The following is a 12,530-nucleotide window of genomic DNA, read 5'->3' on the forward strand; positions in this document are numbered from 1 at the left end:
CTCGCCTGCTCATGGTATCCTACACCGTACACGCCACCAAGATCTGACACGCCAAACGCTCGTGGGACTGTTGTAATGCATTTATTGGCCCATCAAGCGTTGTAACGTCGTCAGGTTGCTAGAGAACTTCACGTCCAGCTCCGTCATGTGGTGGCGGCCAAGTCATAGCCTCAGGAGAGTGTAGCTATGTACTTCCAGGTATGTGAACACTTTTTTCTACAAGAATATTCATGTATAATAGAAAAAAAAGGTCCTTATACACATGTTCATAATATTAGTCGTGTATTGGAAAATTCATCAAATATTTTGTTTTTTTTAAACGAGGTTTCTTAGGGCTCGATTCGTTAAAAAGTAGAAGAGAGTTTTCTGATTAATTAACGGAAACCCGGGTGAAAACCGTTACAACAAGCCAACAACATGGCACCATAAACACACGCCGACCCCGAGGCCACACACCAGGCGAACCGCTGACTTCGTCACTCTAGCAACCCTTAGCCGACACCCTAAAACAAAAACTAAAGCGGTTGCTCCGGCATTCAAGCCGACCCGAGGCCGCGCACCAGGTGAGCCACCTACTCTGCCGCTCGAGAAATCGGAGCTGACACCCGACAACCATCTCTGGAGTCCCCGCTCCGACGTACACATGGAAACCCCACACACTGACACTGAGGCCCCACACCAGGCGAGCCATCAGCTTCATCACCCGAGCAACCGCAGTCGAGACTCGAAGCTGCTCTGCTCGCACACGCCAACTCTACCTAGGGGACCAGAGCCGCCTCACCAGACCCACGCACCCAACCGTGCCACCCGGCCAGCAGAGCAACAGGAAAGCGTCCTCGAAAAAAAATCCTCACGAAAAAAAGAGCAACAGGAGAGCGCCCAGCCCGTTGCGCGTATGCACCTCCCAGCACACACACTCCCACGCCGCACCGTCCACCATTTGACCCCCAACCACGCTGCCCGGAGCTCGCAGCTCAACCAAGGAACCGTTGCGGACGCTGCATGCAGTAGCTCATCTTGCACGGCTCCCGCTTAGGTGAAGCCATGCCGGATCCAACCTAGGATGACCAGATCCGGCCGCCATGCATCTCCGCCGTCCCTCAGCAGCGGGATGTTCATCGTGTACTTGAAAATATATTCATCATATATTTTAAAAATATTCATCATATATTATTATTGTTTCATTTGTTTCCCAAAATAACATCGTGTTTTAGAAAGTATTAGTTGCACTACAAACTTAATCATTGAGCAATTAAAAATATTATATTTATAAAAAATCATGTAAATATAAAAGTGTTTTCATGTTTAAAAAAATGAACATTTCATTAAAAATGACGAATCTTTTTTAATCTTGATGTGATTTTCTAAAAATACCATTAACATTTTTGTAGTCCATATTTTAAAAACACGATAATCATGATGTAAAAATAAAAGTATTCTCATATTTTTTTAAATGTGGTACTTTTTTTAAAACATGATGATTTTTCGTAATCATGGTGCTCTTTTCTGAAAACACGATAAACATTGTTCCAGAAAAGTGTTACTGCCATTTTATGGTGTTCCCGTATTTTAAAAACGCACTAATCATGATGTTAAAATAGACTTGTTCCCACATTTAAAAATAAAATTAGTTTTCTAAACAAGTTAGAATATTTCTTGTAATGTGATGAACATTTTTCTAATAGATCGTAAATTGCTTTAGAAAATATCTATTGAACAAAAAATGCATGACGAACCTTTTTGATTTCATGATGGCCATTTTTTAATACATGATGAAACTTACGTTCAAGTACACGATGGACATTCTTTTTAAAAGTTCATGATGACTCTATAAAATATGCTGCGATCATTTTCTTAAAACATGACGAACAATTATCCAAAAACCATGAACATTTTTGAAACATGACGACCAAAAGTTGACCTGACACTGCACCTCGGTTCCTACTCACTAGCTAGCATTTTGGCTGACTGCCAGGAGCTCTTTCGTGGCTCCAAGTTCGACAAAAAAAATCACCACGAGAAGGGCATCCATATGATGGGTTCCTTCAAGCCCATTTTTATTTCCAAAATTGTACTTTCACATATCAAATATTTTTTTTGAGATTCACATCTCAAAATTCTGAAAAAGTACACGATACATATAGATGTATACCATCAAAAATGAGCTTTTTTTACAGTTTTATATGTGGCGTACACAAAAACACAAACACATCCATGACAATGAGTTTTTTACTCCTCTCCAGGCTAGAATTTTGCACCGCTGTGGTGTCGTCATTTCAGATGGCGCCGTCACCGTTTGATAGTGTTAGACGTTGCATATCTTTCTCTGCTTTCTACTGTTGCATTCAATACACGTACCAACACCTCTCTGTCCCGTTCGTACAAGTAGCGGGAGCAAGCGAGCTCGTGTGCTCTACCGCCGCTCTCCTCCCTAGGACGCATTTTACATCGATTAATCTTATGTACGAATGTGACAAGCTTTAAATGGACCTTAGTCCAAGTGTGTGGAAATAATCGAGATATATTTTTAAATAGTGTTAACTTTTGATTTGCCGATGTACGATCTGTAATGGACAAATCATTCTGTGTGGTACTGTGGTTGTCAAGTTGGTGGTTGTGGAGTTGCATCATGGAGCCATGAATTGGGGCCATGGGTTGGTGAGTGAAGAAGACAAAAAAACCTCCTTGTCCATTTTTTGATAGCCTAGCAGCGACTTTGTAAAGTTTAATTTCTTCGCGCTGCAAAAAGAAAAGGTTTAATTTCTCTGGCAAATGGCGTGGTGCGGCAGTACATACACATAGAAAAGAGGTAGAGTAATAAAAGGTGGCGATTGTTAATTATAAAGTTTAAATTATATGGAAATCCAAAAGGAAATAAATGGTTAGTTGGAGCCATATACATTCAGCAATGTTTTATAGTGACCATAACTGGTTTTACATAATTTTTCAACATAAAAGTTTCTCCTAACTCTTTCAAGAATACAATTCCTTGACCGATTACAGTACGATTCTTCAACATCAATCTTATCCATTGGTATCTAAAAGGTTATCATATTTCAAATAGCACAAAGTGCCTGGAATGCTCGATTTTGATATACTGCAGTACCCTAGAGGTTTTTTTAGAAAGGTTGTGAGTTTATTCCTCCGTAATAGGGTTACAATTGGTTGCTAAGAGCCTAGAAATACAATCAAGAGGATGATGTAACCAATAGGCGGTTCGATCATCGTTTCTACAAAAAAATTGCTTAGCAATTGACAACCCTATTATTCTCATGATCAATTTTCACGAGGATAAACTAAGGCCTTCGAATAATCGTCTGATCTCTGTAATGACATGTCCATATGCAATATCCTAGAGGTTGTTGCCTAGATTTCTCTTTCTAGTGACGGTGATGGACTTGCGAATACAACTATTTTCTCATCTTTCTAGATTTGTCCTAACTCTTCAAGAAATACAATTGTTTGGGCGCGTTGGTGGCGGTGGCAAGGGGATTGGCACTAGTAGAAAAAGGACTTAATGTGAGACACATTAGTGCTGGTTCGATTTTGGCCCGGTACTAATGGTACCATTAGTGCCGGTTTGAACGGCTATGCATTAATATCGGTTCGTTTTTAACCTTTAGTAATGGTTAGTGCCACGAACCGATACTAAAGGGGTGGTGCCAGGCTGGCGTCAGGCTGAGGTCCCGCGATCACCTTTAGTACCGGTTCGTGGCACAAACCGGTACTAAAGGGCTAACCTTTAGTACCGGTTCGTGCCACGAACCGGTACTAAAGGGGTTTGACCTATAGTCCCGGTTGGAGACACAAACCGGCACTATAGGGCAATTTTCAAACTCTACCCCCCCCCCCCCCCTTATCGTCATTTCAGTTTTGAAAAATACAAAAAAAATGATAAAAATTTCAAAAAATAAAATTCTTCGAGATGTAGTTATATTACTACATCCACTAGTTAGGAAAATTAAAAACTTAAATTTGGACATGTTTTGCAAAAAGTGTAGGGAAAATGTAAAACGGCTATAACTTTTGCATACGATGTCGGAAAAAAACGTATAATATATCAAAAAATTCAGCACGAAAATCCGCATCCGATGGTGACAGCCTATGACCTGTTTGCAATTTTTTAGAATCCTCAAATTCCAAAAGGAAAAAAGATATGCTCAAATTTCAGTTTTTTTTATTTTGGTTAAATCTGGTCAAACTATGGTCAAACTACTTATTCAAGAAGTATTAATGTTGCTACATAATTATTAAAGAATATTAGTGTTACTAAATAATTATTTCAATTTTTTGAATTTTGGTCAAATCTGGTCAAACTATTGTCAAACTGTGGTCAAACTTATTCAAGAAATATTATGTTACTAAATGTTTTTTAGAATAATAGTTCCAAACTCAAACGGTGAAACGTGTGATCTAGTGCTCAAGCTAAACTGCTGAGGGTTAATAGGATTGACAGCTTACATTTGTCAGGAAAACAACAAGTGCAGACTTGGAAACGAGGGAGAATAGAACCCGAAAGTTAAGCGTGCTTAGGCTAGGGTAGTGAGAGGATGGGTGACCGTCCGGGAAGTTAGATGATTTGGAATGATGAGGGGTGATTAGAGATTAGAGATTAAATTGAGCAGTGGCGAGGGGTGATTAGAGATTAGAGGTTAAAATAATTCAAAAAATGAAAATCGAAAAAAATCAAGTATTTTTTACAAATTTTAAAAAAAATTCAAAAAAAACCTTTAGTACCGGTTGGTAACACCAACCGGTACTAAAGGTCCCCCATACCACGGCGCGAGCTCACGCCACGTGGTGGGTCTTTAGTGGCGGTTCGTGCCGAACCGGTACTAAAGGGGGGGGGGGCTTTAGTCTCCACCCTTTAGTGCCGGTTGCAGAACCGGCACTAAAGGCCCTTACGAACCGGTTTTAAAGCTCCGGATTCTACTAGTGTGGTGTCGACTTGCTGCTCCTTTCTTCCTCCACATCATAGGGCAGGTTTGTCTATGACCAAAACTACAGTCGGTATGCATCTGGGACACTGGTCGAGAATGAGAGGATCGAGTGTGCACGGTTCGGTGAAGGGCGGCCATTGCTTCATTGGCAGCGCCCTCTACTTGGAGTTGCTCAGCTGCTGGGTATTGGAGGTCCGGTCCATCGACTCGCGTGCCTCCTCCTCCCCGCCTCGATAAATCCTCCATGCTGGTGTTGTTTTTCCTATGGTTCTCTTGCTCGCTTAAATTACCATGGTTTCTTGCTTCGGTATTAGTGTCACCGTAGAAAGGAGTTCAACTATTGTATTGGACATAAGTTTCTCTTTGTTAATACAACCAGGGTGTCATGCAGGCTTTGTCAAGTTCAGAGCTGGCTAAATCCCAGTATGGCCCCCTCATCGAAGAGATCAAAGACATTCTCTCCTCACGGGATGAATTAATTGTGGTTTGGGCTAGTCGAACCGCAAATTCTGCGGCACATAAACTAGCTAGAAATGGCTGCCTGAATAAGTTATGTAAGACTTGGTTTTATGTTCCACCGAATTGTATTTGTGACATTGTCGTGGCTGAGGCCACTTATAAATAATAAAAGGCAGCAAGTTTGAATCTCAAAAAAAACGGTGTATCGTTTCTTTACTTAAGGCATCGTCTCCAAATTGTGTTACAGCAACAACTAGGCCACCTAGCTTGACACTTTGCTGCAAGCCTTCCACTGCAAGCATACTATTCTTTCAGACCCAAGGCATCAACTCTTGCACCGGAATGGACTAGCATGCATCTGCATGCATGATGTCGTGACCACAAAAGCAGTCACGTAAGTACTCCCTCCGTCCGGAAATACTTGTCATTGAAATAAATGTATCTAGATGTATTTTAGTTTTAGATACATCCATTTTCATCCATTTTGATGACAAGTATTTCCGGACGGAGGGAGTAGTTAAGGACAGCATCGATAGAGACGGAGGCGATGGAGACGTGAGGGTGGTGGCCCTGCCTCACCCATGCGTGAAGCTTCCTGAAAACGAGTCTTCACTCGCGTGTCGAGAGTCGATTGAAAGCGCGTCTATCGGGCCGATGTGCTTGTCAAAAAAATGAGTGAACACAAAAGAGAATAAAGGAGAAAGCGTGGCATCGCCCGTAAGTGCCCGTGGCGTTGTACAAGTACAACCGCGAAATACACTTGATTGTATGTGCACTCTATATGGATTTATTTATTTTACAAAAAAATCATAATAGTTCAGAATTTTTTAGAATAAATTTGACTTTCTTTTGCACTAGTATATAAATTTTCACAAATAGTAAAAAACCAGTCTTGACTTTAGTGCAAAAAAAGTTTATTTGCTATTATAGGTCACTATTCACAATATTTTTGCTTATCTTTTTTGAAAAGAAGTCAAAGGACAGTTTTATTTTTGTGGAGTTTCTTTATAAATACAATGGAAGGTCTTATTTCAAAAACATTTTCCTAATTTTTTGACCTTTTATTTAATTACTATTTTTCGCATATAGCGTGTAGATACACCCATAGACCAAATGCCCCCCTCCTTGTAGAACCCGGCTACTTAAATGCCCCTCATACGCTCCGGATGAAGGCGGACGGCTTGATCTGTGGCCGTTCACAAAATCATCACCCAGTTGGCTGTTGGGGAACGTAGTAATTTCAAAAAAAATCCTACGCACACGCAAGATCATGGTGATGCATAGCAACGAGAGGGGAGAGTGTCGTCCACGTACCCTCAGACCGTAAGCGGAAGCGTTATGACAACGCGGTTGATGTAGTCGTACGTCTTCACGATCGACCGATCCTAATAGCGAACGTACGGCACCTCCGCGATCTGCACACGTTCAGCTCGGTGACGTCCCACGAACTCACGATCCAGTAGAGCTTCGAGGGAGAGTTCTGTGCTTCAGAAATGTGCTTCAGAAACAACTAGGCCACCTAGCTTGACACTTTGCTGCAAGCCTTCCACTGCAAGCATACTATTCTTTCAGACCCAAGTCATCAACTCTTGCACCGGAATGGACTAGCATGCATCTGCATGCATGATGCCGTGACCACAAAAGCAGTCACTAAGTAGTTAAAGGACAGCATCGATAGAGATGGAGACGATGGAGACGTGAGGGTGGTGTGGCCCTGCCTCATCCATGCGTGAAGCTTCCTGGAAACGAGTCTTCAATCGCGTGTGGAGAGTCGATTGAAAGCGCGTCTATCGGGCCGATGTGGTTGCCATCGGTGCCGTCAATGTGGGAACAAAAAAGAGAATAAAGGAGAAAGCGTGTGATGTGATCACCCGTACCCATTGATTCCTGGTTGTATCTACACTTTATATGGATTTTTTGAAGTCAAAATAGTTCGGAATTTTTTTAGAATATAAATTTGACTTTTTTTGCACTAGTCTATAAATTTTCACGAATGAAAACCAGTGTTGACTTTAGGGCAAAAAAATTTATTTGCTATTATAGGTCACCATTCACAATATTTTGGCTGATTTCTTTGAAAAGAAGTTAAAGAGGTGTTTCCTTTCTGTGATTTTTCCGGTTCATTTGATGAGGAGTATCAAAACAAGGAGCTTGAAGAATTCATTCAAAAAGAGTTCATCGATTTGTCAGACTCGGACAACGAAGATGCCGAGTTGATGATGGTGGTTAGGCCAACTCCACCGCACGACCTATCTGTGACCCATCCGGTTCAAATTTGTCCGTTTGGGGTAAAATACGACCCAGCGGTAATACCCAAACGGACAAAGCTGTCCGCTGGTGTCCGTTTTCTGTCCTCCTGACCCCAAACATGGACCAAATTTGCGCGAGATATGGGGTTGGACAGACACGAAACGGACGCTGTTGTTGGTTGCTCTTATCCACTACAAGAAATATGCTATCTTGTGACCTCCACTATTGGTCACTGAAAGGTCATAGTTTTTTATTTGCGACCTTTTTGTGACAAAAAACAGAAGGTCAAAAGCTGAGGGTCGTAAACTGACTATAGCGACCTTCTCTGTGAGAAGGTCGTGGACGTTTATGACCAAAATATTCCTACTGTGGCGTTTTGGTCACTAGCAGCCTCCCCAGTCCACGTAGGCATCCAGCGTGGCAAGCTGATGTGGCACAAGATTCAGCCCGGTCCAATTCGGTTTTCTACATGGGTCTAGCCCAACAATTCGGTCTTTTTACTATATTTTTTCTCTATTAATTTTCTCTAGCTACATGGGCCTGGCCCAACAATTTGGCCTTTTTATTTTCTAGGCATGGCCTTTTGCAGTCCATTTCATTTTTATTTTAAAGGGTTTTTTATGGTCCAATTTTTAGATGGGTCCCAATTGTCAGATTTTTCCTGGCAGTGGAGCCACATCGCTTTTTATCAAAGACCTCATCAGCTTTCCATTTCTCACATTTCTCACGTACACAAATGACAAATATTTCTAATGAAACAGAACTACGTACAAAGTATATTTCTCACATTTCTTACAGTTTTACAACTTCACTAGATTCTGCTCTAGAATGTGCTGACTACTACAGAATACAATATAACTAGGTACAAAGTACAACCAAAACACAAGGCAGATTATCTAGATAACCACCATGCTTCATCGTCTTCTCTTCCAAACAAGTGGAATGAGCCCTCTCTTCTCCTAGGCGTGCTCCTCCTACAACAGCAGCAACAGTAGGTCAAGAACAACAATAGAGTCATATGAGCTGCTTCTGCTCCTATTAAACAGAATAACAACAAATCGAGTTAATAAACAAGCTTGAAGCACTATGGGAAACAAAAGCATAAAAACAAACTAATGTCTCGGGTATAATCATAGGATAAATCTGTGTTGAAGCACTGTGTTTAGATGTATTTTAATTAATTTCAAATGTGTAATGTAAGGTGTTGTGGATCAATGTATAAGAACAGCAGTTTGTAAATAACAGGAACAACTTGGTATTACACACAGAGCACTATACAGATTTTAGCTTTTCTATCCAAGTACTAATAGCAAAACATAGTAAATTAATTGAGACACTCATAAATACTTGCCGAGAGACTAAGATGAAACGTGCATATATATACTACTGTAAATTAATTGAGACGCTCATGCCAACATGTTTAGATCGAAATGCACTAACAAGTAGTACCTGCGAAACTAACAAGCTGGTTGGTGATCAATCACAGGCACATCAAATGTACAGTTAGTACCTGCAAAACAACCACATACATTGCCCCCAAAATGAAACATACTAGTAATTACTAGGCGATGCAGATTGCAGATCAAAAAGGAAATCCAACCCCTCTTTGAAGACAATTATTTATAGTGGTAAGTAAGAATCAGGGTGTTTGGCTCATGTGTAAATATATTGCACAACAAAACAAATTCAGTTTTTGATTAATAACCAGTTTTCAGAGCCTTTGGCTGATGTAGGCGATGCTCAAGAAGTAGTACTTGGGTATTCTGCCTGCCTACTAAACAGTAGAGGAGGAGGAACATAGCTATCAAAGTCCCCACCAGGTGCAAACAAAAGACCAACCCGAACAACAGCTATGGTGGAAACTCCAAACACTCTACCAATAAATGTTACTACCAGTGTCTTTCCAATAATTAAGAGACCTAATATCAAAGAGACTGCTGGGAAGTTTGACAGAAACATCTTTGAAACAGCTTTGGGTCAATAGACATTCCAACCTGGAAAGAAACAAACCAGGGTAAGCATTAAGATTTAAGAAGGTATCAAATATGGTCGGAACTTATAAAAGGAATTAGATATGGAGTGCGTTCTAAAGTAATTCAAGCATTGATGTTCAAGAAACATAATTCTTCCAACATATGTGCATTGATGTTCGGAGGCATAGCAAGCAGAAACTATTGAGCACTAGACCTACATCAGGAATTGAAATTCTTCCAACTCTGAACAGCAATGCGTTGCAGGAGAATAAAATTAACGTATAAATAATTAGTGAAACCCAGAAAATAATCATGAATCTTACAATGCAGAGTGACATTATTCTACATCAGGTACATAAAGTTCAGGTAGTTAAGGCTCACTGCTATCGTGTTAATTTCCTCACAGCAAAATTACCGAAATACATGAAAAACGAAGAAACAGAACCTTGAGCTGGACAGGGTGGAGTTTGCCAGCACAGCAAGAGTACGAAGATCCAGACAGCTTATGGAACTCGTCGGATTCCTGGCAGTGGCAGCAAGATTGGTATATGCCTTGTGAACCTAATAGAGTTAAAACAGGGCTAGTGTGACTCACTAGCTGCAATAGCATCGAGGCTTCAATGGATAAACTGTATATTTGGGGAAAGAAGACACTAACCTCTCGGACTGCGGTGCCAACAAAGTCGCCGTTTTCATCATCTAGCATTCCAGCTGGTAGCTCCAATATAAACTTCCCAATAGGAACTCTAGCCTGAAAATTTCTGGAAGGGTCAATAATCAACAGAATGTTTTGTTCATCGAATATGCAACCTTTCGCTGCGAAGCACAGTAATATATATATACCTGTTCAGTAAGAACAACATAAGTTTGCCCTTTGGACTGCAAAAGGATCAACACAGCAACAGCAGGCCCTCTTGCAAAGAAAATCCCTGGAATCTAAATACATTGCAGATCAACAGGATGAACGAAAATCCACAAAATATGTACCAATTTAAAAGGTAAGGCGGAGTACCAATGATTATTTCAGAACTGTCGAGAACAAAGATTTCGCGAGCATATCAATTAGATAGCTCTAAATCCATCATGCTAACACAAACGATTTGGCAAACCCTGGTGAAGCGCATATATTGCGCGCCTTAGTCTGTCGCAGCTCCTCATCCTGTTCTATCCTATCTGCACCTACCTGATGATCTCTATACTTACTCTTGTTGATCCAAACCCTGTTTGTGTCTAGGAAATCTTTATATAGAGAAACACATTAAAATTGCATGAATCACAAACTGCTACTACTTGCCAGTAAAAGTGGATAGAATCCTGGGACGTTGTGATCACCTTGGCTTGGGTTTTCTCGTCCATGATGTCGGCCTTGAACTTGAGGAATCCCACGCGCTGCCCGAACATGTCCACCCCCTGCGCACACCGCGCGCCGTGAATTTCAGATGTGCCATCGGTCGATTGATTCCGGAACGACATCGTAACAGCTCAAACATTTCGATGTGAGAGTGTGAGAGGGGGAGGAGCACCTGGATGAGGATCTGGCGGAGGCTGAGCTTCCCGTGGGCAAGCAGGCCCTTCTCCGCCTGCAGGCTCTCCAGCCACCGCCTGAAGAGCGCCGAGTCCAGCGCCTTCCTGAAGTCCGCCTCGGGGAGGCCCGGTGCCGCCATGACCCTCGTTCTCGAACTCGTCGTCGGGGGAGGCCAGGCTCTGCAGCTTCTCGGCAGTGTGCTCTGCGCCATCTCCGCCTTCCTCTCCCTCCGCGCCCCCTCCTCTGACGGATCCTCCCACCCGTCGCCCAGGCGGCGAACCTGGCCGGCGCGTGGTCGCGAGAGAGACAGTGTGCATGGTGGGGTCGAGCGCGGCGTCCAGAAGTGCAGCGCTGACGGCCTCGAAAGCCGGGCGGAGGTCGAGCACGACGAATAGCGCCGGCCGGGAGCGCGCGGCCGCCCGCCAGGAGCGGCAGCACGCCATGGCGCCGCGCCACAGGTCCTCCAGGCCCAGCCGTGAGAACGCCTCCGCCAGGCACACGGACGTCAGATCCGCCCACTCCCTCTGCTCCTCCTCCTCCCACGGCGCCGCCTCGCCGGCCTCGCGTCCGGTCGCCATCTCGCCTCCGCTCGCTTTTCTCTTCGGGTTGGTAGGCTGGTTGGTTCGGTTGGGTGGTGAGGGAAGGGGAGGGGCGAGAGGAGGGGGGCATGGGGGAGGCCATGAACGACGGCGAGCTCCGCCGGAGAGAGGTGGCGGTGGCTGCGATGGATCTGGAAGGGAGGCGGCGATGGATTGGGTTGCGGGGCTCGCGGTGAGGTGAGACGAGGAGAGATGGTGAGGGGAGGGAGGGACGAGGTCGGCAGCGGTGGGTGAGGAGGACGGCGAGGTCGGCGGTGAGTGAGGAGGACGGCAAGGTCGGCGGTGGATCGGGAGGCGGCGGGGTGAGATTGGATCGGGATGTGGCGGCGGCGGTGAGCAGATGGGGGGAGAAGGGTGCGATGGGGGAAGGGGTGTGATGTGATCTAGGGTTTGTGCTGCGCTGGGGTGGATGGACGGATGGATGTGGGATGGTGAGATGGATGGATGGATGGATGAGTGCCATGTCATCGATCCGTGGGAATGGTTCTAATTGGTTCGGAAAATCAGTGATTTAAAAGAGTTAACAAGTACAAAAATTAGAGGGATTTTATGAAATAGCTATCAAAAATATTTTGCAAAAGGGTACCCCACACAAACTTTCACTAGAGTTAAACCACATTTTATGGATAAGGACCAATTTGTAAGCATTTCTCATCATTCTAGCTATTTTTAATCATTTTTCGAGTGCCTCAAATGATGTTTTTTTGTGAAGAACCTACTAAATAATTATTGCAAAATTGCATCAAATCATTTTTCTAAAATACTAGGTCATATTTAATGCATA

At 43.2% G+C, this 12,530-nt stretch overlaps 1 protein-coding gene across 9 annotated transcripts; it reads right to left on the bottom strand.

Annotated features, from left to right (window-relative positions):
• Window positions 1-8,378: 8,378 nt before the first annotated feature.
• LOC123156455 (nudix hydrolase 14, chloroplastic) lies at window positions 8,379-12,133 on the bottom strand. 9 transcript variants are annotated; one of them, XM_044574586.1, is made up of 7 exons: window positions 11,146-12,133; window positions 10,955-11,032; window positions 10,466-10,551; window positions 10,281-10,373; window positions 10,068-10,145; window positions 9,099-9,159; window positions 8,379-8,623 (listed from the first exon to the last, which is right to left on the bottom strand). In XM_044574586.1, the coding sequence occupies exons 1-6, from the start codon at window positions 11,723-11,725 to the stop codon at window positions 9,130-9,132; spliced, it is 945 nt and encodes a 314-aa protein (XP_044430521.1). In that variant the 5' UTR covers window positions 11,726-12,133; the 3' UTR covers window positions 8,379-8,623; window positions 9,099-9,129. The 9 variants fall into 9 exon arrangements, with proteins under 9 accessions (XP_044430521.1, XP_044430519.1, XP_044430520.1 ...); XM_044574584.1 differs by having other exon boundaries at window positions 9,099-9,643; XM_044574585.1 differs by having other exon boundaries at window positions 10,068-10,183.
• Between the last annotated feature and the right edge of the window lie 397 nt (window positions 12,134-12,530).

Source organism: Triticum aestivum, chromosome 7B (assembly GCF_018294505.1).
Source record: "Triticum aestivum cultivar Chinese Spring chromosome 7B, IWGSC CS RefSeq v2.1, whole genome shotgun sequence".
Classification (NCBI taxonomy): Eukaryota; Viridiplantae; Streptophyta; class Magnoliopsida; order Poales; family Poaceae; genus Triticum; species Triticum aestivum.

Bases quoted from the DNA above. Each gene is read 5' to 3' on its own strand.
- LOC123156455 (XM_044574583.1), bottom strand. From the start codon at position 11,725: ATGGCGACCGGACGCGAGGCCGGCGAGGCGGCGCCGTGGGAGGAGGAG. The intron at 10,374-10,465 runs GTATATATATAT...AGAAATTTTCAG, and splicing joins ATGTTGTTCTTACTGAACAG to GCTAGAGTTCCTATTGGGAA. The intron at 10,184-10,280 runs GTTAGTGTCTTC...TAACTCTATTAG, and splicing joins TTGGCACCGCAGTCCGAGAG to GTTCACAAGGCATATACCAA.